This window comes from Betta splendens, chromosome 6 (genome assembly GCF_900634795.4).
Source record: "Betta splendens chromosome 6, fBetSpl5.4, whole genome shotgun sequence".
In the NCBI taxonomy this organism is placed as follows: Eukaryota; Metazoa; Chordata; class Actinopteri; order Anabantiformes; family Osphronemidae; genus Betta; species Betta splendens.
Genome location: NC_040886.2, coordinates 17,896,357 through 17,923,642, shown reverse-complemented (window position 1 = coordinate 17,923,642; position 27,286 = coordinate 17,896,357). Strand labels below are relative to the sequence as shown.

The following is a 27,286-nucleotide window of genomic DNA, read 5'->3' as shown; positions in this document are numbered from 1 at the left end:
CTGCTTCTGCAGAGGACGAGGCCGACGCACCGCATGGCAGCAATAACACAGCAATGATGGATAAATGGAGTATGTGCAGCAGTCAGCCTCACTATTGGCTGCTGCTAATTCATATATTATTTGAATTAAACCATTTATTCACAACCTGACGAATCATCAGTATTGAAATATGAAGTAACAGGATCATCCGCCACATTCTCTCCTTTGTGTCCTGTGGGGGATTCATGATCGACGCCGCATTCCTCTGACGTTCCACATCATTTACAGGACACTTCAGCTCCTGTCCTCACGCAGTCCCTTATAAAAAGCAGCGCGGGGAGGATTTATTGCCGTGTGTTGAGTGAAAGGGCTCAGCCTCCAGCTGTCTTGTCACTTGAACGTCGTCTGTGGGAGTCGTGGGAAGGGGACGTACTGTATGGAGACCCCCCCCCCCCCACATAAACGGAGTGTCTCTAACTAATGACAGCACTTCTCTTGGGTTTTGACCATTTTAAATATTTTATCATACTCATTTTTACAGTTAGTGTCGTGTTACTTTGACAACTTTCACTAAAAACCGTCGTACTGACCTCTAGTGGCTTCACTTCCAAATTTATTGCAGAGATGCAGTGAACACAGATTCTCTCTGACTAACAGGACGGAGCAGGACAGATGTTTTCAGCAGATGCATGAGGCCACACAGGGCAAAGAGCATCTGGAGAATCAAATAGAACACGGATTTTATCATCCATGTTAGTAATAAACGCTCCACGCATCAGTTTATTAGAGGGTTGATGCATAATCTCTGTGTTACGGACCAATATTAGGCTGTGATTTCAGATGTGCTCACAGCGTGTGCAGATAAGCAGCAGACGCCTTCTGGTGAAACAGCAGCGTCGCTCACAGCTCGTCTTATCAGCACCATCGCTGCTGACTTGTAAACTGGCCTCCACACGAAAAGCCTTTATCTCTGCAGAGGGTCAGCCAATATCCCACAGCTCTTCAACCCCCCCCCCCACACACACACACACACACACGCCTCCAGACGTGCCCAGACAGCCTCCAGAACACACACAGTCACTCCTGCAGCAGCAGGCACAAGTAGAAAGCTCATTTCCACTAAACCTAATAACGACAGAGGCAATATCGCTGATGTAATCTGGCTTCAGACGGCGCAACAGAGCCGCATGTGAGTGAGACTGCGTGTTTGTGTCATTGTGCTCTTTGCTGAGCCTCTCCTGGTCTCCTCCTCCAGTGGCGGCAGGCGGACTCCATCCGGCACCTGGGCAAGGTGACGCTGGCCCAGGAGCAGGACTACGCGGGGCTGATCGTGGGCTGCGTGTGTGTCAGCCTGCTGCTGATGCTGCTCGGAGGCCTGCTGATGTGGAGGAGGAACAAACACATCGACGGTGAGGGTGAGGGTGGGGGTGAGGGTTCAGGCGGAGGTGGGGTCAGGGGTCGCGCGTCAGCTTTCAGACAGGCTCGCTCCAGCTTCAGTGCAGGTAGTTTATGGAAAGGCAGAGGTTTGGAGCAATGTTTGAAACTGAAACCTGCAAGAAGGAGAGCATCAATCAAGACGACAATTACTGTACAGATTGTGACTAACTAGTGCCTTAAATGTATATCTGGGATTGTGTGTTGATGCACTGCGCCTTCGCAGCAGGACTCTAACCTGTGCGCTTGTGTGTCTGCTGGTGCATGAGTGCTGGTGGGAGCACAGGAGGTTTGTGTGGGGCGCATCGGTGAGACGCTTTGCATTTCTGAGTAATTCTCCCCTCCCCCCCCCCTCGTGTCCATCACCCACTCTTCACCTCTGGCCACTTCTTCCCACCCCTCCGTGTCCCTCCTCCTCTCGCTCCACATGCTTCTCCTTCCCTCTCCGTCTCTAGATCTCTCTGAGGTGTGGTATGATGGCCGGGGTCACATCCAGCATCTGGACAGGCTGGCTAACGCCAGGAGCGTCAGCCCCACTAATGAAATGGTCTCCCACGAGTCAGTCGACTATAGAACAACCCTGCTGGAGGGTACGTGCACCAGATAAGCTCACCCCTACCTGACATCTTCCTGCCTCCACTGCTCTCCATCTACCTGCTTCCCTCCCTGTGGGGCTCAGCGCTATGCTAGAGGGCACATATTCCTAACTAACACCGTGGCCTTAAGGTTGAATGGAGGTAAAGATTAAGGACAAGATTAGCCTGACCTGCTTTTACCTGAGCAGCAAAATCATTCCAAATTCTTCTGTTGAAGTCACCTGTGGCTCTGGTTCTGTCAGTCGGACCCTGAGGGCATGAGGGGAGCTTCTCATATTATGATCCACAGAAATTATGGACAAAGCAGTTTTGCTTTCTCTGTAAAAAAGCCTTGAAAGGTTTCAAATTTAAGAAGGTGCACTAAAAAACGAATGCTTGTCCCGAGGGAGAGGTTGCGGTGCAGGATCTCGAGGTAAAAGCCACCTCTCCTCTTCCAGAGGTCATAGTTTCTGTACAGTTTACTCTTCTTCCACTAACGGCATCAGATGTGAAATCAGAAACTTTGTTTTTCCAGCTCTACCTCCTTCGCAGAGTCAAATTGCTCTGTCATTTATAGCCATCCCTCTTTGATCATGTAACACAAATTGACCTCTGGGGCCCCACTGATACAGCCCCTGACCTTTGACCTCCTCCGTCTCCTCTGCGTCTCCAGATCAGGGCACTGACAGGCCCGAGACATGCCGGGCCGTTCCTCCAGTCTACGGGGGCAACGGGGAGCTGCTGTCTCCCAGGCTGGGAGCACTGGGAGGTGGACTGGGGATTGGTCTTGGGATGGAGAGCGAGCTGGTGTCACCTTTGCTGATGGCTCCCGTGCACATTGACCCATCGTGCCTCCACCCAGATCTGCTGACAGAGGTGCAGCACGTGGTGATCGCCAGGGAACAGCTGCTGCTCCACCTCAACCAGGTCATTGGCAGAGGTCAGTTTCCCAAAGCGTGGCTTATTCGTAAAGTGGGTAAAGTCATAGTTAATGTTCAACAGCAAGTTTGTCTAAGCTAATTTAACATCACCGGAGAAACATGACTCAAAACAATCTGGTGTTTTGTTTCAATGAAGGGACCTTTTGCAGTGATGCTCGTTGCTCATTCTTGCTGCTGATGTGTGAAAGCAAAGCAGAAACCAACTGAATCATGTGCGGATCCAGTGAAGTCAGGGCTCTTAAAGCATCCATGCAGAGCTGTGCAGAGCTGATGCATGCGGCATGTGATGCTGTTTGCACCGCTAATAAACTCAGTCCTTGGATGTACATTACGGTCGGCTGGCATTCCCACACAAAGCGCCTCGTGTTGTGGTGTTTAAGTCGGCAGATCAGGCCCTCAGATCGGATTTAACATCAAGAGGGGAAAGACCCCCAAACCCTCAGTGTCACAGAACACAGCTCTGTGAATTATCCCCTGAAGAAAGGCCTTTTAAAGTGGCGCACCATGATTTGTTAACAGCTAGTATTCCCAGGCTCCATTGTTGGGAGGCGAAACCCAACACCCTCAGCCATCTGCGTGGACGTGAGGGGGGAACGTCGCGCTCATTTGGTTCCAGCACAGCTCCTCGTCTGGGCCGAGACCTCGCGTCTTAAAGAAGACGTATCATTCAATAAAAGGCACAATAACTCAGGGGCCTCGGCACAGGCTAATGGCTGGGGCGGGTATTAATGAAGACAGGAGGCCTGGTCACTGGAGATGTGAGCGCTCACAGGTGTGAAAAGGGACAAAACACGAGAAATGATCTGTTCTTTACACATAAACAGGAACATAAAGCATGGGGTCTGATTTCAGTTCAGGTTTGTTCATGTAGCTCCCAAACACCAAGAGTTCTCATATTTTAATGTGCGAAGAAAGAACCTCCAACGGAAGCAGGCTGAGAGCGAACGGCCATCAGCCTCAGCCGGTTCACCTGACTATTACAGCTTCATCACTGATCCTGAGACCGACCTTCAGGAGCATCGTTCTTTCAGTGAACAGATTCTTCGTGAGGCCTTTCTCAGGTCTGAACACGAGCTTTGGAGCAAAGCGATGCTGAATCACTCTGACTCACCCTCCGTGTTCTAACCTGCAGGTCACTTCGGCTGCGTTTTCCACGGAACTCTGCTGGAGCCGGACGGGCAGAAGCAACACTGTGCTGTCAAGTCCCTGAACCGTGAGTAGAAATGGCTTCACTGCTGCCTCAGTCTTGGCCTGCGTTTGCTGGCACCGGATGGATGTTTGTTTCTAGCACAACCTCAGCCCCCACTGTGACCTCAGCAGGAATCATATGGTGGAATCTTTATCTTTCTGACAGCCTCAACTTAAACCAGAGTGGTTTCTAAAACCAGATCAAGCCTGGAAGCTTCATCCAAAACCCACAGACGTCTGTTACTGCTTCTTATTAAAACCAGCATTTCCCCCAGAACTCACACTCGCTCACTAGGCCTCTTCCTGCGTTAGGCCTTTAATGCAAACTTATTATCTGATATCACGGCGCGTCAGTAGCATTAAGGGTCTCATCTCATCACAGTCCTGCGTCCTTGGCTTGAGTTGATCATGATGAACGAGCGTCGGCCGGTGAAGACGACATTAGGGTCGCGCCTAATCGTGTAACCTGTCAGATGGAAAAGGGAGATTGATGCTGGAACAATATGAGTAAAAAGCTGCGCGGCCACGAGGAGCCACGTCCACAGATCGCCTCGTCCTCTGGGATCTGAACCTCTATTAGGTTTGCTGGGCCTGAGGGCAACATGTCATTGTTTGGCTTTGATTGTGTTTGGAGCCTTGTGTTAATGATTTTATCCTAACTCTGTAAATTCTGAACTTTAATTCATTAACATACATTTGATTCTGACTATGAGAAGCCAAATTCACTTTGTCCAGAGTGGTAGAAACGTTTAAGGTGAAGAGCAATGACGTGATCTCATCCCCTCACTCTGAAATCAGACGTCATCTCTTTCTGTCACTGGGGTCTGACCTCAGTTTTCATCTCTAACCAGATTACGGCCCGTGGGGCTAAAGAGCAGGACTTCAATTGGCAAATGGTTGTTCATTCTAGCCTCTTTTCATCATCATCCTTGAGGGACGACCTTCCCAGCGATGTCAGAGCAGCTCCACCTGAACCTCTAGTCATCGTCTCTGCCTTTTCTGCTTGTGCTTTAAAACTGTTCACCAAGAAGCTCTAACCTCTTGTATTCAGGCATCACAGACCTGGAAGAGGTGTCGCAGTTCCTGAAAGAAGGCATCATCATGAAGGACTTCAGCCACCCCAACGTCCTCTCGCTCCTGGGCATCTGCCTGCCCCCAGAGGGCTCTCCGCTGGTGGTGCTGCCCTACATGAAGCACGGAGACCTGCGCAACTTCATCCGCGATGAAGGACACGTAAGAGCGAACGCTTCCTCTGCAGAGCAGAGCTGTGCTTCCTCCCGGGCCTCTGACGGATGTGTTCCCTGCAGAACCCGACGGTGAAGGACCTGATGGGCTTCGGCCTGCAGGTAGCCAGAGGGATGGAGTACCTGGCCAGCAAGAAGTTTGTCCACAGAGATCTCGCCGCAAGGAACTGCATGTGGGTTCAGAGACGACCAAAAGGTGACGCCGCGATTTAGGCAAAGGAAAACTAGAAATGCTGTTTGTTTGTTCTACAGGCTGGACGAGAGCTACACGGTGAAGGTGGCAGACTTCGGCCTGGCCAGAGACGTGTACGATAAAGAATACTACAGCGTCCACAACAAGAGCGGAGTGAAGCTGCCGGTCAAGTGGATGGCGCTGGAGAGTCTGCAGACACACAAGTTCACCAGCAAGTCGGACGTGGTGAGGCCGTGCTCCTAGCTGCGTCTGCTCCTAGCTGCGTCTGCTCCTAGCTGCGTCTGCTCCTAGCTGCGTCTGCTCACGTCTGCTCCTACCTGCGTCTGCTCCTACCTGCGTCTGCTCCTACCTGCGTCTGCTCCTAGCTGCGTCTGCTCCTAGCTGCGTCTGCTCCTAGCTGCGTCTGCTCGCGTCTGCTCCTACCTGCGTCTGCTCCTACCTGCGTCTGCTCCTACCTGCGTCTGCTCCTACCTGCGTCTGCTCCTACCTGCGTCTGCTCGCGTCTGCTCCTACCTGCGTCTGCTCCTACCTGCGTCTGCTCCTACCTGCGTCTGCTCCTACCTGCGTCTGCTCCTACCTGCGTCTGCTCGCGTCTGCTCCTACCTGCGTCTGCTCCTACCTGCGTCTGCTCCTACCTGCGTCTGCTCCTAGCTGCAGGTGCTCCTACCTGCGTCTGCTCCTACCTGCGTCTGCTCGCGTCTGCTCCTAGCTGCGTCTGCTCCTAGCTGCGTCTGCTCCTACTTGCGTCTGCTCCTACCTGCGTCTGCTCCTACCTGCGTCTGCTCCTACCTGCGTCTGCAGGTAGGAGCATTTAACATTTAACGCTGACGCTTTTCTCTAGTGGTCCTTTGGGGTGCTGCTGTGGGAGCTGATGACCCGCGGAGCGCCGCCCTATTCAGACGTCAACTCCTTCGACATCACCGTGTTCCTCCTGCAGGGACGGAGGCTGCTGCAGCCTGAGTTCTGCCCCGATGCCCTGTGAGTAAAGGCACACACAGATAAATTCATGCACACACACAGATGCACGCACGCACACAGTGTCATCAGTTAAAACAAGGCTCAGGTTGATCATATGCATCATCCTCAGTGGGAGTCGAACCCGCTCACTCTCGGCTTGTTGCTCTCAAAGATCATTCACCAGTCAGTGCTGAGATGATTTTTCCTCAGCGCTGATGCAAAATGTGCATTTCTTTCTATCATAATGTCACATCCAGTTACAGGAAACTATCTCATCAATTCACTGCAGCCTCTGAGCTGTCTGTATCCGTTACACTCTGACCCAACCAAAGCCAAATGTGAGCTCATCCAGCGTGTTGTGCTGTTGCTGTGTGTGTGTGTGTGGGGGGGGTCAGGTGAGGGAGGCCCAAAGTTCCTAGCTGTATATTAAACAGAGGCATGATGCACGCCTGCAAACATTCGCTCATCCATCGCTGCTGATTGTTCACAGGCCGGAGCCTGATAGCGCTTGTCGGCAGAAACTTGGCATCTGTGAGCGTTCGGCCGTTTCAGTCCAGAGTCCCTGACGTAGAAGCCAAATTATCTCACACTAGCGTTTTACTGTGTGTGCACAACTCCTGCAGGGGAGGAGTAATTTATAGCAGGTTTCTAAGGCCCTGAATGATGATATTAACTATTAATAACCGTTGTAGCGTTTGGAATGAGCCCATCTCGATAAGGTTCTGATGGTTTGGCTAAAAGATGATTAATTGTGCCATGGAAAAACTCCAAATGTGGAGAGAAGAGGACGGAGTCTAAAAAAAGAAATGAAGCCATTATCATTTCACAACTGAAACAGCAAACACAGCATTTGACAGCCAGACTGAGAAACTACTGAGGCAGATGAGAATGAAAGTCAGGAAAACAATCTGCGTGTTTGTTCACCTTGTGAAATGCGGCAAACGGTGGGAAAGCGCCTGACTGCTCCCTCCTCCTCTCTCCTCCTCCCTCTCAGCTACACGGTGATGATCGAGTGCTGGCATCCGAAGCCGGAGCGGCGGCCGTCCTTCTCCGAGCTGGTGTCGCGCATCTCCAGCATCTTCTCCAGCTTCAGCGGGGAGCACTACGTCCTGCTCAACACCACCTACGTCAACATCGACAAGATGACGCCGTACCCCTCCCTGCTGCCCTCCTCCTCCCCCTCCTCCTCCAACAACAACAACAACAACAGCGGCACCTGCTCCTCCTCCTCCTCGGACCCCCTGGCTTCCACGTCCCTGCCGTCACGATCCCCGCTCTTTTTCCACGTGGAGCGGGACTGCTGCACCTGACGGACAGAAGCAGCCGGGGAAGAAGACTCCTGAGGAAGAGGAAGGACGGCAGTGAGGTGACGTGAGAGCTGGTGTGTGTACTTAGCGAACACTGGACACTGTAAGCTGAGCAGAAACAGTTTTTGTACATAAGTCTGTGACCTTTGACCTTCTCAAGCATTGCTGATCCACGGTGCAGGGCCGCCTTTCTGGCCGTGCGTCACCCCTGAGAAGCCTCAGTCAGCGCTCCTGTGTCTGTCTGGACAGTCAGCAGGCACGGGACCGCCTCCTCGCAGCCCTGCAGCGAACAAAGACCCTCCCCATGTACACAATGTGAATACACACTGATTTCACACCTGCGCACTTCATGAACTAGCCCGACCCGCATACGGCTGTGACGATGCGGTGCCAGATGGCGCCTCAGGTGAGTCAAGCCGAGCGGCTGGAGGCCGGTGATGCCGCTGATGGGAAGGGCAGCGTGGGTGGAAGGCAGGAAGACAAATGTGCAGTTCACTGGAAGCTTTGTTGGTGTAATTAGCTTTTGATGTGCTCGGTGAAAAAACTGAGTGTATCTCAGCGTGACTCACCTGCGTGGAATCCCTGAAGGGTTCGAAGCGCGTTTATGGATCCTGTGATGTCCCATGGTGTAAAAAGCAGCACGCACGCTTTGAAAGCTCTGAGGAGAGACGCATGAGTGACAGCTGCACATCACTGCATCTCTGGGACATAAGACACGATGTGACGTTTAAAGGCCAGATGCTCGTTTTAGCTCGTGTCACACACTGTTTGTCTCCATTTTAGAATTTAGTAGAAGTTTGTCAGAAGTTCCGATTTTTGTGAGTGAAAAAAGTTCGAATGTAAAACTGATGATTAAATGGGACTGTTGTCGACTGGAGAGACTCCAGTGATCTACTGTAGTAACGACGACCTGAAGCCACACACATACAGACACCACTGTATCAGGTCCACCTGCAGCATAATGCAGTCCAGAACAGCAGCCCTCTGACCCGGCCAAAGGGAGGTGGAGCTCACTGACAGCTTCAGCTCCACTGGACTGAGCCGTGAACCTAATAAAGTGGCCACTGAGTTAAAAGGCTTCTGCTACCTGTAATATTCTGCAAAGAAACAGAAAGTCCCCCCCCCCCCCACACACACACACACACACACAAACACCTTGTATTTCCTGTTTGTAGCGTATTAGTGTGTTATGTGAACGGCTGCTGATGTGACTGGACCAGTGACGGACAGGTGTGAATGTTCGCCATGACGACTAAGTTGCTGTATTATATTTTTCTAATGATGATGAGTCTCGTCTTTCAGCCTGACCAGTGCGAACAATGATCAAAGCCGCTGCACTGCGTTTTCAACCACTGCCATTATGTAAATAAGGAGAAGGGAACGTAGGGATCTGTGGTTCCCTGGTTCTGTGGGTCCGTGGTTCTGTGGTTCTGTGCATGGAGCCCTGCATCGGACCGAGCTTAGCTTCCTGATCAGACCTGTGTAAACGTCTGTCAGTCTGTCGTCTGTGTGTGTCTGTGTGTGTCAGTGTGTCATTATGTCTGTTGTGTGTGTCAGTGTGTGTCTGTGTGTGCGTACGGATGATCTTGTTGCCTATAAACAAATCCTGAAGGTACATGTTACTATGTAATGTCAAATAAACTGTGTCAGTGTATTAAAGCTCTACTATTAAAGTCAAATCGTTGTTTTGAACAGCTGTAACAGATGTGTTGCTGTTGTCCTTCAAACACTTACCTCCTTTCTGTATCACACCCTCCAAAGAGGCAGAGCTGCTCTTTTGCAGTACTGACTCCAGTGTGAGTAAAGACTTGTAATACGTTCCACCTACATGTGCACGTGAACCTTAGAGCTGGATGATGAACGCTGCTTCTCGCCGGGGACTCGCTGTATTTCTGCCTTTTGTGTCTGCCTTTGTTTATGGACTTGAACCATCTTTTTTTCCCATGACTTGTGGTGACCTCTGACCCTTCACCTCCAGTTCCCCTCTATTTTTTCTATGCCTCTATGTGCTGAGGTCCAGACTGCCCCCCCCCCGTATTAACTCGGTCCACTAGGTTTGAGCAGAAGCTCAGTCACAGCATCGACGCTCCCACAGATCCAGGGCTGCTGTGTTGGTCGGCGCGTGTGTTGTACACAAATATATTTTTATTGTAAAAATGTTGGAAAATCAGAAGATCAGAAAATTTAATTTAGGAATGTAGACTTTTGCAAATTCTATTTCACTGTTTCAGTCAAACCTGAGACACATCCCAAGCCGTACATAATTAAAGGAATCCCAGCAGCTGTGATAGTGTCTGTGGCTGCATAGAATCAAAGTCCACACCAGCACGTCAAACATTAAGGACATGTATGACTTTAACCATTAAAAGTGTGTGGCTGAAGGCTGCAGGCCTTTCAGGGCATCACACACTGAAGCACTGCAGCTTTGTCTGCGCTGAGGCTCCAATGATCCCAGTCAAATCCACACTGAGCCGCAGCGAACACAAACACCAGACATGTCTGAGTTTCCATCTCAGTCCTGTCACGTCGTCCTCGTCCTGTCTTTCATCATCAACTTCCCCCTCAGCCCTTCACTTCACTCCTGCGATTTTGACTACACTCAAACAATTGTGTTGTGACACTCTGAAGCCTGATTGATGCATGGAACAGGTTTGGAAGCTGCACCGAGATGTAACTTTAGTCCCTGTGTTAATACAATGGCATAATTAATCCATCAAACCTCGAACAAAATGAAATCTGGGTATTTATTACCTGGAAACACAAACACATTAACACTCCCTGCTCCTAATCCCCCAAAGTCAGCACTGGCTTTTCATTCCTCTCTCTTTGTCTGCGTCTGTCAGTTCGGGTGTTTTTGTGATACATAGTTGAAACAAGGCCACACACATGTTCAAAGAGCTGGACAGCTGTTAGTATGACAGTAAAACCTTAAGCTGGACGCAGGTTTCTGAACACGAGTCACTGAGTGAGTCAGCATCATCAGACACACGCACGCACGCACGCACGCACGCACGCACGCACGCACGCACGCACACAAACACGCACACACACACACGCACGCACACACACACACACACACGCACACACACACACGTACGCACGCGCGCGCACACACACGCACACACACACACGCACGCACACACACGCACACACACACATGCGCGCGCGCACGCACGCACGCACGCACGCACACAAACACGCACACGCACACGCACACGCACACACACACACACACACACACATGCACACACGCACACATACACGCACACACACGCACACACACACATGCGCGCGCGCACGCACACACACACACACACACACACACACACACACACACACACACACACAGCTCACATACGCTCACACGTGTCTGCATTCATATGTTACAGATTAGCTTTTCACTGTTTCACACTGATCCCAACTTAAACGCAGCTCTTACAGGTCTCTAGTTTCATCGCTGGAGAACAACTGTGATGAGGTTAAAGTCAGTAAAAACATTAAACATCAGTATTTTAGTGATTATGCAAACATTTCTATGTCTCCTACTTTCAGGTTATTGGAAAGTATCTCCAGGCTTTGAATAAATTAGCTGAGACAGCTCTAATGGGATTAGAAGTAATTTAACAGCTACATTTCATGCAGAGGTTTGATCCCTGAAGGATAGAAAAAGATGAAACGCTCAAAGCCGGTCAGTACCGTGCTGACCTGCTGAGTGGAACCACACTCCTTTAACTCTTAATGAGAGAAGCCAAGATGGTGGATAGCACCAGGTGGTATGGAACCCCCACATACCACAGATACCTTCCTCCTCCCACCTCCAGGAGGAACTCGCATCAGATAAAGCATTTAGTCGCCGTTCTGTCCGTTCAGCTCCAGAGCAGGTGAATGGGTCGTGGGTTCTTGGCGCCGCTTGGTGCTGCTCCACGTGACACGAGGGCTGTGGACAAAATAATAGCAACACCGCATGAAAGGGAAAGACGTTAGCCTTGAAGGAGTGTTACATGTAGGTGGGTTCATGAAACGGCTCGGCCACAAACGGGCATCGTTACCATCCAGAACCCGGGCCGAACCTTTTGCTCTAGGAGCTGTAGGAAGTGGAGCCCACGCTGAAGAAGCCCTCAGCCAATGGGAGGCCTCCGCTCCCAGATCCTATCTTTGTACCAGCTGTGGCACAAAATGGCAGCAGCCGCAGCAGCTGCAGCTCGACTTCATTTCCAGCAATGTCCAACTCTGCTTCAAAAACATGGGGCTGCTCCTAATTAAGGTTCAATCAAAGCATATAAACAGGATTTTGAAGGAAATCGGTCTGTAGCTATTTTATGTAGCAGAAGGATTATCATTAAACCCTGAGACTCATAATCAACAGCTAGATCTCAGATATGAGCCTCTTCCTTTGGTTTTCAAGCCACGTGAGACATTTATAAGTACGAGTTTGTGAAGTTGATGCAGAAGCAAAAACTTAATGTCCCCGCCTGCTCCCGACAGAACTACTCCACAATCACTCATACAAAAATGTAATGGCTGTGAAGGGGCGGTAATCGGGACTGGGAGTGCGGCTGTACCATGGAATTCCAGGGGAGTGCGATCACAGCCAGGCTGGCGTTGAAAGCGCGCGTCTGTGGGTTTGTGGGGCACCGTCGTCCCACGAGGGGCGGAGATGTCTTTTTTTTTGGAAAACAGAAGGTCTTAAAATTCTCTGCTCACATATACTCACATAAAGATATTTCACGACCTAATGCAACAAGCAGAGGAGACTTTTAGTTTTGTTGGACCATGATTTAAAGCTGTACAAAACAATGCGGCCACATTATTGGATACAGTGTATTAATGCTTGGATGTCATCCATGTCATGCAATAATGTTGGGATGTGATTAAGACTGATCAACTTCATAATTTACTTTGCCACATGCCACCACTGCAGCTACGACGGTGGACTCCAGCAGATAATGTGATGAAGCGTGAACAGACCCCGTGGCAGCGCCTCCTCGGACCTTGATGCGCTGCCAGGCAGACATTTCTCACACTGACAGTGTGATGGCTGCACAACAAAGGCACAAGCTGGCACCCAGCGCTGGTGTAACCAAACGACACTCGCACACAAAAGTCGCTCTGCCTTTATATCATTCTGCGTCTTCAATAGCTCATCATTTCAGCGTTTTCTGAGCTGATTATTGTCTGAGTGAGAGCAGTGTAACGAGTATCCGCGGTGACTAAGCAGTGGTTCGGGCTGAGTCACACACCGGGCCCCTTTTTCACCAGTTCTCAATGCGTCCTTTGGTCCCTAGAGGTGATGAGTGTCTCCGATGTCGGCACAATGGCTGCACTGCAGGCCATTCCAGTTGTAGGCAGATTACGAGGCTTTTAAAGTCCCTGCTGGAGCCTCTAGCACGGCCCGTCATCCCAAATATGAAACGGCACAATTATTCAGCCACTTGTGCTGATGGCGGGGCCTCACGGAGGAGGGAGATAACGACTCAGGGATAATTTTGGGCTTCATCAATCATAATTTAAGTATTTCAATCACACAAAAGAGACAAAAAGCAGCTTTTATTGGATTTACTCTGAAATCAAATGGAAATGGACAACACGTAAAACAGTTTGATTCAGCAAATAAAGGAGAAACAGCACTGAAAAGGAAAATTGCATGACTGTAGAACATAATTATACATGCGGTAATGGCAGTAATGATATATTAGAGGAGTCTATTGTTCGCTCGACAGATGAAAGAGGAGATGAAGAATGGAGTATGACACAGATTACTAACGCTTCCCTCGCTGCTCTCGCTCTGCAGGAGTCATATAATACAATGGAAAGATGAGCACTGGAGCGACGGCTCCTAAACAAACACAGCTCTGCTGCTGGCATGGCCTGAATGCAGTGTTTTTAAAGACAGCTAAATTACAGGCAAAGATCTCATAGCCATGAGGAGCACTTTACGAGCTGCCTCACAGACGGACCTGTGCACGAGCGCTTCGTAAGAGAAAGGGATCTGAGCAGAAAGCTCCGATTTGGCTGCAGGTGTTCGGATGGTGGATGTGAAAGAGCTTCAGCTTAACCTTTCACTCACAGCTCTCATTTAAAACACTCTGACCTGTAGCTGAGCTGAACTACATACTAACGCTGCTGAACTTAAACATTTAAAGTACAAAATCATTAATGAGCTAGATTTACTGTATATATCTAGTTGACTTTTGTTGTGAATTGATTCATAAATAATACATTATTACCCACGGACTGAAAAGTAAAGCATGATTCAATAGTTGTCTTCTCTCCCCAGTAACTGCTTGTGTTTTATTTCAGTACTGTGTAATTATGATTACACTAACGAGTAGGTGTTATTGGGGGTGAAGGATGCAGTCAGGCTGATACAGACAGTAAGAAGCATTAATAAAATATGAGAAAGGTCAAACACGTGATATTTTGCATCTCCTGCAGACACTTCACGTCGCATGGAATTAGCCATGAGCAGAACCTCTGTTACAAACAGACACTAATCGGCCAGACTTCCTTCCTAAAGAGTTTAAACCTCCCACCACCTGTGATAATATTTAACCATGTGTGTCTTTCCCTGTCTCCGTGTGACTGCTAGGGTTTGTATTAAAGATCAGGTTACATGTTATCTTTTTCGACAGGAGTGAGTCAGATGCTGAAACTGATCTCATTTGCTTCACATGAGGCGAAATCTGCGGGGAAATCTCCCTGGTTGGAAAATAATCTTAGCGCGCCACCTGGTGGTCAAATGTGGGATCGGTTCTTGGCGATTATTTCTCCTCAAGCATTTTAGAACAGGATAGAATAGAACTTTATTGTCATTGCACGAGTACAAGGAAACTATATTTATACCGAGCTGCAGTTTACTATAAGAGAAACCAGAGCATTACATGAAATAATGCACAAAAAAAGGAAATAGAAGAACACCCACATCTCCGTTGCAGTTTTGAAGAAATGCTATATTTCCTAAATATGCATCTACCACTATGAGGCTTGGCTATATGAAAACACAAGAAATCGTACAGTCATATTGCATGTTTGAGTGAAGTAGTGGAAATTCTACAGTGATACTGCACATTTTATTGTTGTGGTGAAATTTATACTGTAAATAATGAGGGATTCTAAATTTATGAAATCAAACTGCGTAAACTTGGGTCCACCGCCCTGGTAAGTAGTGATTAAACTGAATAAACCTGGGTCTCCGGCGTTCCGTCCTGGTAAGTACTGATCAAACAGACTAAACCTGGTTTCTAGTCCTCCGTCCATCCGTCGAACCGCTCTCCGTCTAAATGAGCATCAATCAAACCCCTGAAAACCGAACCACGCTGGGAATCCACCCATGCGGTGACGTCACGAGGCTCTGACAAGCTGGTGGTGCCGGAAGAAAAGATGGCGGATCATGAGGAGCAGCTATCCGACGAGGAAAAGGTAAGACGCGGTTTTATTCTCACGACAAACGCGCGGCGGGACGCGTTAACGCTCGCCCTTTGTGTTGCGTTCGCGCCGGTGTCCGCGCGCAGCCCGGCGTCGACTGGCGCCGTTGAACGTGGAGAAAAGCCCGGCCTGTTCGCCGCTGCTCGGCTCTTATTATTTTTAGCTCAACTTCCGCTCATTTGCGAATCTCAAACGCAGGCTCCTTGTACGGAGCTAGCTCAAAATAGGAACCGTGCGCCCGTTCTGAACCGGGCCGTGCTGAGACGCGCTCCTGTTGGCAGCGTGCGCGGCCCGGCGCCCCGCTGCGCGAGTTATGGAAGTTTCCAAACACCAAAGATCGCTAGCTTGTTAGTGCAGCTAGCTTAGCCACAGCATGCTAACAGAAACCGAGACTTACTAACACGCCCTGTGTCGCTGCTTGACACCGATTGTCTACTCACACGCGTGGAGATCCTTGAGGTTGTGAGCTGTTGGACCGTTGTGTGCAGAGCGGGGTTTAATTCGAGGTGTGACGTCCACCATCACACATTCTACCAGCTAGCTTCCCCGCGTATCTCACATAGGTGTCGTTTGAGTCGGTGAAGATGTGGGAACTGAGCTAAGTCGAGCAGCGGCTACGACCCGCCGTGTAATAGCATGTTTCTATGTGTGCATACGTGTTTTCCACCTGTGATTTTGTTTACAGTCTGTTTGCCTTCAACTCGCCATTATTGTCTTTTACCAGAAGCAGCTGTGAAGTCGTGCTGGTCAGCTGGCCGTGACTCTGCGCCGCAGAGACTGAGCCTCTGCATTCTTTCGTTTCCTTAAAAGAGCAGAGTCAGACGCGGGGAACACGAGTATAGTTTAGTTTTTAGAGCCATAGATTCTATAATTTTAAATGTGATAACTGATTAACAGCTTGGTAACTGGTGTTGATTTTTAGTGCCACTATACTTGCTTATACTACTTTATAGTAAAAGGCAATACACAGCTACTGCAGTAACTGCAGTTTGCAGTAGAATCGATGAATAAATTGAAGAAGCCGTAGTTGTAACCGTTCTAATGCGTCTGTGTGTTACATGTGGGAGGAATGTGGACCTGATATCCTGCTTTGAATCCATCCTGACCTTGTGGTCAAATTCCCACCAAGCTTGCTAACGTGCCAGTAAACCATTATTAGCATTCTTCCTGCTTAATGGTTGCGGACCCTCTGGTTCTAAGTCTGAGGACTTATGCAACGCATCTGTCCAGGTTAGAACGAGGCCTCGTGTGTCAGTGCGGGTCAGAGGCTTTTTAGAGTCGGCGGCTCATTGACCCCTGAGCGTGACCGCGTCAGGCTCCCGACGCGTGAGCATCAGCTGCCTGCTGAGCATTTCATTACAGGGCGTCCGAACCTGCAGCGTCCTGAGACGTGGCTGCTGCATGAAGTGGTTGAACTGATGGGAGGTTCAGGTGTTGGGTTGAGTTCATCTCTTGACCACGGTTCACCTTCACTGTACGTCCAGCACGTCTGAATCTGTGGAGGGGACGAATGCTGACAACCTGCTGACCAGACCTGTAGAGAACTAGTCGCAGCAGTAACTCGCTGTTTCAGCTGTTGGAAGCACTTCCCTCTCTGTCTGGTTTGTGTGTTACAGCTGTATGTGCTGATAAAAGTGCAGTCACCACAGTTGCACTAGTACTTTGAAGAGTGCCTTTCCGGTGCCTTGTCTCAGAGCAAACTCCCGTCTGCTCTGGCCCCTTCTTACGCTGCTCTGAAGCACTCGCAGCATAGTAGTTTCCCACGCTGGAAGACGCATTTGCAATCTTCTCTGTGGGAATCCTCGTGTATTTTTGTGATCTGACACTACTTTGTTCTATTTTAGATCAAGTAGCTGGGAGACACTGTCTTGCTGTGTAGCCTTGGAGATGTTAACCCGCGCCGTCTCGTTCTGAAAGCTAACCTGCATCTCTGTCTAATACAATAAATACTTTTATTATCTGAAAAATAGCTGCTAAATCTGTCCAGGGGATTGAAAATTCTGCCTCGTGCCTGTCAGCAATTCTGCGATTAAAATAAAAAGCCCTTAAAGCTTGCTGACTGTCTGCCACAGATCAAAGTGCTTCTTGGCTTTAAGTCATTTTGGCACAAACTTGGCGGTTTCCTGATTACGGCACAGAAACAGCGTAAGCGCAACAGGAACGTCTCATCTGTCAACCGGTTTGCTCAGTCAGTTCCTTTTTCTGTACTTGAGGGCAGGTACCATGATCTGGGAAAACGCTCGTCTGGCATGTAACCTGTCCACCTGATTGTTTGTTACTGTAAGAAGAGATGTGGTGTAAGAAGCTGCTGTCCTTAAGCCTCGTTGTTACAGTGTAGCTGCTGCTGTGGTTCCTGTTTCACACCTTCCTGTATTTTCACAGAGTTTTTTGATTTTGTGCATGTCTTGATGCTGGGACTGGGCCGGCTGATGTTTAGCCTTCTAGTACAAAGTTTAACCACTTAACCTCAAAGCCAGTAGAGCTTTACGTTTTACATCACCCTTACTGTACCCTTTATTTCACCTCTGTGTGGAGTTTTGTTGAAAGCAAGATCGCTTCTTTACCATCAGACCCATTACACGTATCGTTGGTCAGGAAGAAACAACCGGCTTCTTAATTTTATGGTATGTGTGTGGCAAGAGGTGTACAGGGAGCGTCCAGGTCCTCATAAGGCAGCAGGTGCTGCTAAACAAACAAGCAGAGCATAAATTTAAGGATGAACGTGTCCTGCTTTTGTGTCAGAGCAGAGGCCGTTCCGTTACTCACAACAACGTTCTGAGTGACACTGCTCAGTAAACTTAGCTTAACAAAGCATTACACCTACTAACTCTCCCAAAACCCTGAGGATCATGTTGTTAATATAAGCAGGGAGAGCGTATTGATTTCTACTGGCACTTTCAAAGTGGAGACTTCATTGTAATAGGTGGAAGCATCCTTTGCCTTTTATTGTATATGATGAAACCTACTGCCCTGTCAGGACTGCGTCTGATCTGATGAAAATCATCCTAATATCTACCCTATACCTTTTTATATATTATGTTTTATGCAGACCATTACACGAATGAAGCTGCTGAATGCAAATTCATTGAATGTAAAGAGGAAAAATGTGCTCTCTACCTGCTTAAGAACTGACCAAGACATGTAAGTACAGTCAAACAATGGGCTGTGAATTAATTAAACTCCGTCTCATTGGGGAGTTAGCAGACACGTCCACGCGTTGATGTTTGGTTGACAGTTGAATAAATGCTATATGCTGATTTGATTATGACCTCCAAAATGGCACACTACCTTTATGACCAGCCTGCTGTGTTAATGCTCCAGACTAAGTCTGCCCAGTGACTGCAAGGTCAGAATTTAAGTCAGTTTAAATATTCTGAATCAGCATTTTATTTTGTGCTAAATGGATAAAATGTATAAACCATCAGCTGCCCACAGTTTTGACATGTTAAAGACTTTTCAATAAAGGGTCCAGTTTATACTTCAGCGGGTGTTTACCTTCATATCCTCATATATTTCTTGAGTTTAATGTTGAGTCCAGCAGCCGCCGCCTCTTCGTTTGATTTCCATTTTGAGCTAGCCTACGGCTGACTGACGTCCTCTACCCACCGTGGACTTATTATTCATAAATGGTTGCACTCATTACCCAACCCCCAATATTCCTCCACATCACGCTGGTGCTGCTCTTGGCTGCGTGTCTGGTGTAGAATTTCACGGTGCCAAATCCGCTATTCCTTTTCTGAAATGTAGGCGTGCCAGCGAAGGAGATCAAGCTCACGGCGTGGATGCAGCTTAAAAAGCCTACGTCCGTAAACCTCCCTAGGTTTGTTCCCGCAGTTTTCCTCGCTGTTGTCATTATTTTCATGGATTTGGATTGGCATGATAAGGCGATTTGGATGCCAGGATTAGGATAAGTGTGATTTCAGTGTCGGCGGGTGTTGTTTAGATTTAAGAAAGGGTGCACCCTAAGAGGCTGCAGCATGGGGCTGCTACGCTGGGAGGCTCTGTGCTGAAGGGAGGGGCTGTTGGGTAATAGGAGGAAGAATATACAGTGAGCAAGTTGAGACCAGCTGGTGTCTAGGCCAGGGGAGTAAAAAGACCCAAAGATCCCACACAGCAGGGGGTGCCTGTGCCCAGAGTCCAGATCCGCCACTTATTTCAAGCTAAGAATATATCATCATCATGTCTGGCACATATTTAATACAATTAACAAAAATGCACACATTGTAAACTCAATTTATTTCTTGCTTTCTGGCCTTATTTCACTGTAACTGGTTTCGTTGCAGTGAGTCTTTCTGATTAAAGCTGCACCATGCTTGTTATTCCAGGAAAGACGACTTTGAGTTTTCCATCGTTCACCCTATAATATTGTTTCATAAATTAGGTTTTTGTGTTCATTCTCTAAAGTTACTAGTTTTTGTTGCCTTTTCTTGGAAATGTAAACATTTACATAAACCTAAATTCCTTCATGGTAGAAAGGTGTAACGTAATGTAGCGCGTGAAGCAAACACTTCCTCTTATGCTTAAACTTATCACCGTGGTCTCTAGTTTCTCCATATGCAGCATTATCAGCCCAACAGATCCCTACAGCTGCAGCAGCGTTTATGAGGCACAACATGAACATAACTACTAAGTACGGTTGGGAAAGTGACGTCTCATTGCTGTTTGTGAAAGCAGGATGTAGAGTCTGGTTTCAGGTACTTGGGGGAAGAAGTGTTGTGTTGTTTTAACTACTTTATAACAGTTCATACGATTCTTGTAATGTGATAACGGAGTGTCTCTCATCACACCTCTCATCCTTCATCTTGGCATCAATCACACGCCCTAAACATGTAGTGAGTTTACTGTCAGATGTGACTGTAAAACCATCCCTGCCCATCGCTTATGCTTCTCGTTGTAGCTTCAAGCCCAACACAAATTATTCAGTCTTTAGTGATAATGAAGACATATAAGATTGAGACTTTAGACCCATGTTTAATGGAAAAAGTGGATAAAATACAAAGGCCATCCTAAAATCTGACTCTAAACAGTTTTCTGCTGGGATTTCTTTCCATTCCGACTCAGCGTCCAGAGTTTCCTGTAGGTGTGACAGTGTTTGTCTTGTTTTGTGCTGCAGCCAACCTGTTCACTGTGTACCTGGGTGAGGCTGCAGCCTCAAGCCTGAACTGGAGGAGAGGTTTTGAAATTGGATTAGTGGAGATCATTACAGTATTATTTTATGCTGAAACAGCAAATGAGGAACACAGGTAAAAACAAACAGTCATGGTGTGATGCTGTTTCTCAGTTTGTGCATCCAGCACTGTAGGGGCCCTGCTGAACATAAACCCTATTAATAGACCTAATTGAAACCAGATCTGGACATGGAGAGTTCAGGCAGCTGTCAGGCATCGGGCCTCATTGAGCTCCACACAGTTTATCATCTTTACTCGGTCTTTTGAAGGACAAGGTGAGATCAAAGTTCCCCAGCAGGTGCAGTCAGACGTTCACTGTTAAACTAAATGTGACATTCATGCACTGAGCACTCTCCTAAACCGACAATGTGACCTGAATTCATTCAGCTCATGTATGCACCATGTAAAATCACTGAGGAAATTAGTAAGTGTTTGCACCAGTTTTGTTTAGGTTTTTTTTTTTTTTTTTACATTTTTATCATGTTTATGTGAGTCATCGGAACATGCTTGTGAGCGCAGGAATAGGAGGATGTTTGTACTGACACCCAGTGAAATGAGGGAGACCCTACACAACTAACTCAAGTCACCAACACAAATTCCACCAGCTGTTTTAAGAGCTGCCCAGCGTATTCACACTTATTGATCCAGATAATGTGAAAATGGTGAAAGGCAGCTCGTTCAGCGTAAGCAGGCCACGAGTCCCAGAGCAGCAGATTAGCACAATGCGGGTAAACTTTGATCTCAACATCACTCACAGACACACGCCTGCATGCATGCATCTTTGTCTCAGCATCGCTCATTAGAATCAATCTGCGACAGGGCGCGCTTGTATGCACACACTGCTAATAAGGGCCCAGGGGAGAGAGACACACACACACACACACACACACACACACACACACACACCTCCTGGCCGTGCCACTGTACCCTGGCAGCCGCACAGCGAGGTAGACGAAGAGTATGAACGTGTACTACAGTACTTAGCACATTTTTATGCCCTTATATGGTTGTAAACCATGCGGGAGGAGGAGGGGCTGCTGTTTTGCTGTCTGTCTGACATGTGACCTGGAAACAGGAAGTGTTTTGATACAGCTGCAGACGAGAAGTGAGGAAGGGCAGAAATGAGTGCCGAGGCCGAGACACTGAACCGCTTCACTCCGCCCTTCAAACGGGTGACACAGTGTAATTACACCCTCTGTTGGCCACAGTGCATATATGGTGCAGTAGCAGCGAGGTATCGATACCACCGTGTAAAAATAGGAGTTGAACTTAAAGGTATATTGAGCACAATGGAGTGTTAGACAGAATGTAGCATAAATATGCTGCATGTCAGAGATGAGATGAGCCCAGAAGCTGTTCACATGCGTCTCATGCTCCTCTTCTGACCATAACTTCACCTCTGTTTGCAGGTACGCATAGCAGCCAACTTCGTCATCCACGCCCCACCAGGAGAGTTCAACGAGGTTTTCAATGGTGAGTCCTCTGCTCACACTGAGTCACACTGCGTCTAAAAACATGAAATCATTCACGGCAAAAGCCTTGTCTTTTTATTTGATGACAAAACGGGCATAAACCACCTTTCATTAGATTAACTGTGTTCACAAACAGCAACTGACTGATATTATCCAGTGTTTAATTTTCAGTGAAGATCTGTAACTGGTTTTACTGCTGGATTTAAATGAACAAGAAGGGATTAAATGTGTCAGAGTGGAATTTGTATTGATGCAGAAGCAGTAGATTTTTTTTTATCAGACTGCATTCATTCACTGCTGTCTGTGAGTGTCATGTTTAATTCTGTCAGTGTGTGGTGCCAAAATGCTTAATAGTTGTTCAAATAAGCCGGTTCGTTAGCGAGACTGAGCACGTTGTCACAATGACTCTTTGCCCACTAGAACCCGGAGCTGTCTGTATCATGTGGCACACGTTGAACACTAAACAAGTGAAATGAAAACGTGATGCTTTGGCCCAAGTGTAACTACCTCACTGTCACAGTTGTGCCCGTTAGGAGAACTGGCACCACTTATCTGGTCCTTCCTCGATTTGTGTCGTCACCTCGGAGCTGCGCTCGGGGCCGACTGTCTGCCTCTTATCACAGCCTGACAGCACCAGGCATAACACAACCCACAGGCCCACTGAAACACAGGCCCCTTCTCCCACTTCTCCCCTTTGATCTCTGCGTGATTTTTATAGGCTGCTCCACAGAGTTAATTCACCATGTCTGCTAAACTCTTTTAGCATAAATGCTGTAGGGACTGACTGCAGGCAGGAGAGCCTTTTGTGTTCTTGTTTAATCTGCTCCGGCCGTCTTCCTGTTCTCTCCATCATCTGGTCGTTTTTCTCCTCAGATGTGCGATTGCTTCTCAACAATGACAATCTTCTCAGGGAAGGTGCAGCGCAGTAAGTATTTACAGTTTGCTGGCATTTCACTTGAAAGTGTTGATTAAAAACATGATCAGCTTAGCTATTACATTAACCAAATAATTAGATTTGAATGTATGAAGTAACATCTGCATTCTCTTCTGCAGTGCATTTGCACAGTACAACTTGGACCAGTTTACCCCGGTGAAAATCGAGGGCTATGAAGAGCAGGTAAAGTGTGACGCTGTTTGGGGGCTCCCACAATCTCCACTCATGCGATGTGTTATGCCATGAGTATTGCTTTTCACCTGGGACTCAATTAATTTGTGTTGGGTTTCGGCACAGAAACCAAATGAGTGTGTAAGTTGTCATACATGTTGTTGGTTGATAAGGCGCAGTTCATAAATTACATCCATGTGGGTTTGAGAGCCGGGGGCAATGGAACCATTCCCAGGGTTGACTGTATTTGTGACTGTCTGTGAAGGGTGAATGTTGTGGTAAATGATGTGGCTGTGTGTTAGCCTTAGTAATGATTGCAGTGTCTTATGTAAAGATGTCATCATGTTCCTCTGTTCCCACACTGCGTGTTGAAATCCCCTGTCTGATACCCAGCAGGCAGAGATGGAGCGTTCAGACTGATGTTCCCTGTCTTCCCTCGCCCTCATGTCTGTCTTCATTTGTTGCATCATTTTAATTTGTATCTTGATTGTTCACACAAAAACAAAGCACCTCCTTTTGTTGCTGGTCATGATTTTTACTACTTAATTTTGGCTATTTGTCTTTTTATATTTGTTCCGATTCTTATCACACATCTAATTCTTTTACATTCTTATATATTGCCGTTTTTCCTGCCCATATTTCTCCTTGCTAGGTCTTAATCACAGAGCATGGTGACCTTGGGAATGGCCGTGTCCTGGACCCCAAAAACAAGATCTCCTTTAAGTTTGACCATCTGAGGAAGGAGGCCAGCGATCCACGTCCCCATGACGTGGACAGCTCCCTGGAGGGCTGGAGGAGCGCTGTGGACTCGGCCGTCAGGGCCTATGTGAAGGAGCACTATCCCAGTGGAGTCTGCACCGTACGTCCCAGCCCACCTTCTGGAAACTTGGTTGTTGCTTGATGAGTGGTTAATGGAGTATGGTGTTGTTGAGTTATAAACTGATTGCTCTGAGCAGTTTGTGTGACATAATTGGGTGGTAATACTGACCAAAGGCCACTTAGCTTTCTTGACAACACAGCAGCATTTATGATGCACATTTGTTTGTCAAACGTGGTTGTTCACCGTGAGCAATGCAAGCAAATCACATTATAATTTCCACCCACTCGTAACAGGACAGGATGTAACAGTAGGCTGATATTAAAGAATGGGTGCAGTCTGCTCTGTTTTCTACCTATTTATTAATGCAAACTGGAGACATCTCTCTTTAGCAGACAGAACAGGGCAGATGCATGTGTTTGTCTTGTCCTATTGCCCCTGAACAGATCAGCGTGACATTAACTTGTAGATGTTTTTTTTTCCTATCACATGTAAAGAATAAAGTAGAAGCAGGTCTCACTGTTGTTTTTATTTCTTTTTTAGATTTATGGGAAAACCATTGACGGACATCAAACTATCATCGTGTGCATCGAGTGCCATCAGTTTCAACCAAAAAACTTCTGGTATGTTTGACTACAGCGTTGGCAGTTTGGAAACTGCATGTCAGCCTAGAAATGTCAGACCAGACTATGATTTAACTTGAAAGCAGGAAGTTTTTAGAAATGCTAACAGGGCTTGCAGAATTCCCAGTGATGGTTTAAAAATTAAATCTTATCTTTAAAAGCATGAAATATTGTTTGATATGTACACGATGCTTCAAAGGCATTGCTTTAATTGGCTCTTAACTCTAGAGCATTAGGCCGTTCATGTTCCTGAGCTGTTTCCGATCAGTTAATCTAATTGGATAAAGGCACCACCAATCCTCTTTACTTACTGGGCTTATGGTTTATTGGGTGTAATGATCCAGTCAGCTTCTCTGTGCGACTGCCACCATTGTCAGGAATGAGAATTGCTATAGAGCAGATCTAGAGGAAAGATGAAGCTGAAAGTGACAGATGACAGATGTTTCCTATTTGGTTTCTCAGTCAAGTTCTATAAACATCTGGAATTCAACAATGTATACAAATAAGGATAAAACAAAGAATATTGTATCTGCATATGTAGACACTTTTTTTTCAGAGTAAGTAAATCATCTTTATTAGCAAACAATTTTAATACGTTAAAGAGCTCCTGATGTGCTGCTGCTACTGGCAGCCTCATCACGATTACTCAGAGGGTAATTTGCAGTGTTTCTTATCTTGCTTGGTCTTTTCTCAAGATTAGATCTAGCTTCTAGATATTTTTCAGCTGACAACAAGTGTGGTGAACGTGTTTTTTCCGGACACACAGTACAGCTGCAGATTCAGTCTGGTCAAATGTCTCAAGCTTCTCTGTAAAGCAGTAAAAGTTGTAATGAAATTTTTTTTAATGTTCTGTATTGATACAAGATTAAATGAGTGGTTTAAAGTCAAATCTTTTTCTGTCTGTCTGTGCAGGAATGGACGTTGGAGGTCAGAATGGAAATTTACCATTTCCCCATCTACCACTCAAGTGGCAGGAATCATGAAAATCCAGGTATTTAGTTGTTCCAAATCTATAATTTATGAAATTCCACCAAATCCGCCAAAAAAAGATCCTAAGCCAAAATTTATATCTGTCCAGGTCCATTACTATGAGGATGGGAATGTTCAGCTTGTGAGCCACAAAGAGGTTCAGGAGTCCATGTCAATTTCCGTAAGTTTAACTTAAAACATTTGTTTACTGCCAAACAAAAGCTCTTTTCAGTTTTCTATATAAATTATTCAATTATTTTTCCTTCCTCATGACATGTAATGATGTTTTTCCAGTGGCCTAGTTTGTCTTCTGTCATGGTGTGAGTCCACCCTAATCAAATCTAATCAATCTGTGGTTGAAGTAGATTTTTTTTCTTCTGCTCCTGTCACTTTTTCTAGAATGAGGCTTCAACCGCGAAGGAGTTTGTAAAGATCATGGAGGCTGCAGAGAACGACTATCAGGTATGTGACGTGGTTCAGCGTTGGTGTAGATGAAACCGTTAATACAGTTTGAAGTTTTTCTCTGTCTTTTCAATTTCAACTTAATTGACTTTGTAAACATGAACGGACATTTAAATGTTTTTTTTAATCTCTCCAGACGGCCATCAATGAGAATTACCAGACCATGTCGGACACTACCTTCAAAGCCTTACGCCGCCAGCTTCCTGTGACACGCACCAAGATCGATTGGAACAAGATCCTGAGCTACAAGATTGGCAAGGAGATGCAGAATGCTTAAAAACAACCGAGAAGACAACAGACAACTGCCCCCCACCCTCACCCCCTCCCAAACAATGTTGCATGACTGGATAGTTGTATCGTCTTTGTACAAAAACTAATCAAATGGGGACAAAGAAAGGTTTGGTCTCACAGCCAGATATCACATTGGAGGTCTACTTTTATTGATGTTGTTTTGTTTTTATACAGATACTGTTAGGTCCTCTTTATGTCGAATCCATAAAGACAGACAACTGAATTTGGGAAACTTATAAGGAAATAATACAAGACATAGGAAGGAGTGCAAACACCTGTAGGCAGCAACACCATTAAAATATACAGTATCGCGTGCAATATTTATTGTCAGTGAGACCACACCTTTTTTATGTGACCTGCTGAAAAATGGTTTGAATTTGCAATGATGGTGAAATGAATCATTTTTGGGAGAATTTTGTCTGCATTCATCTTACAGCTCAGATATTACGGCTGAAAAGAATGACTCCCCTCTCACATCACGGTTAATGTCTCATATGGTCAGCGACAATTAAAAAAGCTCTTCGTGTTCATTGACTGGTATATTTGGCACAAGCAGTCACCACTGTCAGCCACTCAATGTTCTTGTTCCCTCATTCTGGTACTTCCTCACTGTTTGTTCTGTATGAGACCTCAAGCTCACAATGCTCTTGGCTAAATTGCCTTTTTGACTTGACTTCGTGTGAACTCTCACCCAGCGCAGGGAGTTCGGTGACCACTTAACAAGCTGAAATAAAGTCATCAACCGCTAAGTATGTGCATAATGTCCAATTTACAATAAAATCAAAATGTATCACTTCCTCCTCCAGTGCTTATTTTTATTAAAAAAAGAACCTGGCTGTATTATATAACAAGGCACATTGTAATATATACCTGTATGAAACCTCCTGTCTGTCAGTTTGGTGATTTATTTCCATGAGAGTAATTGTAATTCAATCACAATTATGTTGCATTAAATGACAAATTTTCTATTTACCGACTCACTCATTTTCTAATATTTGTTTTTATGACAATTTAAAATACATAAATCAGCGTATTTAAGATGTAGTGGAAAATGTTTAAGTTGGAGTTTGTGTGTTATACAGGATATGGTTTTATATATTTGTAGCATGAAAATAAATTTGAATTCTTACTTAGGT

General features: G+C 46.7%; 2 protein-coding genes across 2 annotated transcripts in view; both read left to right on the top strand.

Annotated features, from left to right (window-relative positions):
• Positions 1-9,497, top strand: part of met (MET proto-oncogene, receptor tyrosine kinase) — a 33,902-nt gene extending 24,405 nt beyond the window's left edge. Inside the window, exons 12-19 of the mRNA XM_029154062.2 lie at positions 1,235-1,388; positions 2,662-2,928; positions 4,062-4,142; positions 5,169-5,350; positions 5,425-5,534; positions 5,614-5,779; positions 6,396-6,532; positions 7,506-9,497. Coding sequence (XP_029009895.1) covers positions 1,235-1,388; positions 2,662-2,928; positions 4,062-4,142; positions 5,169-5,350; positions 5,425-5,534; positions 5,614-5,779; positions 6,396-6,532; positions 7,506-7,821 — 1,413 coding nt within the window. The 3' untranslated portion in view covers positions 7,822-9,497. The remainder of the gene's footprint in view (positions 1-1,234; positions 1,389-2,661; positions 2,929-4,061; positions 4,143-5,168; positions 5,351-5,424; positions 5,535-5,613; positions 5,780-6,395; positions 6,533-7,505) is intronic.
• Positions 9,498-15,096: 5,599 nt separating this feature from the next.
• LOC114857543 (F-actin-capping protein subunit alpha-2) lies at positions 15,097-27,118 on the top strand. Its single transcript, XM_029154121.3, has 10 exons — positions 15,097-15,237; positions 21,821-21,884; positions 22,757-22,808; positions 22,937-23,000; positions 23,641-23,847; positions 24,349-24,428; positions 25,341-25,419; positions 25,507-25,578; positions 25,797-25,859; positions 25,996-27,118. Exons 1-10 carry the CDS (start codon positions 15,199-15,201, stop codon positions 26,134-26,136), a joined length of 861 nt encoding a protein of 286 aa, XP_029009954.1. The 5' UTR covers positions 15,097-15,198; the 3' UTR covers positions 26,137-27,118.
• The last annotated feature ends 168 nt before the right edge of the window (positions 27,119-27,286 follow it).

Coding starts and splice junctions, on each gene's coding strand:
- LOC114857543 (XM_029154121.3), top strand. CDS start 15,199: ATGGCGGATCATGAGGAGCAGCTATCCGACGAGGAAAAG. Junction 23,001..23,640: donor TCGAGGGCTATGAAGAGCAG/GTAAAGTGTGAC, acceptor TCTCCTTGCTAG/GTCTTAATCACAGAGCATGG. Junction 25,579..25,796: donor AGGAGTCCATGTCAATTTCC/GTAAGTTTAACT, acceptor CACTTTTTCTAG/AATGAGGCTTCAACCGCGAA.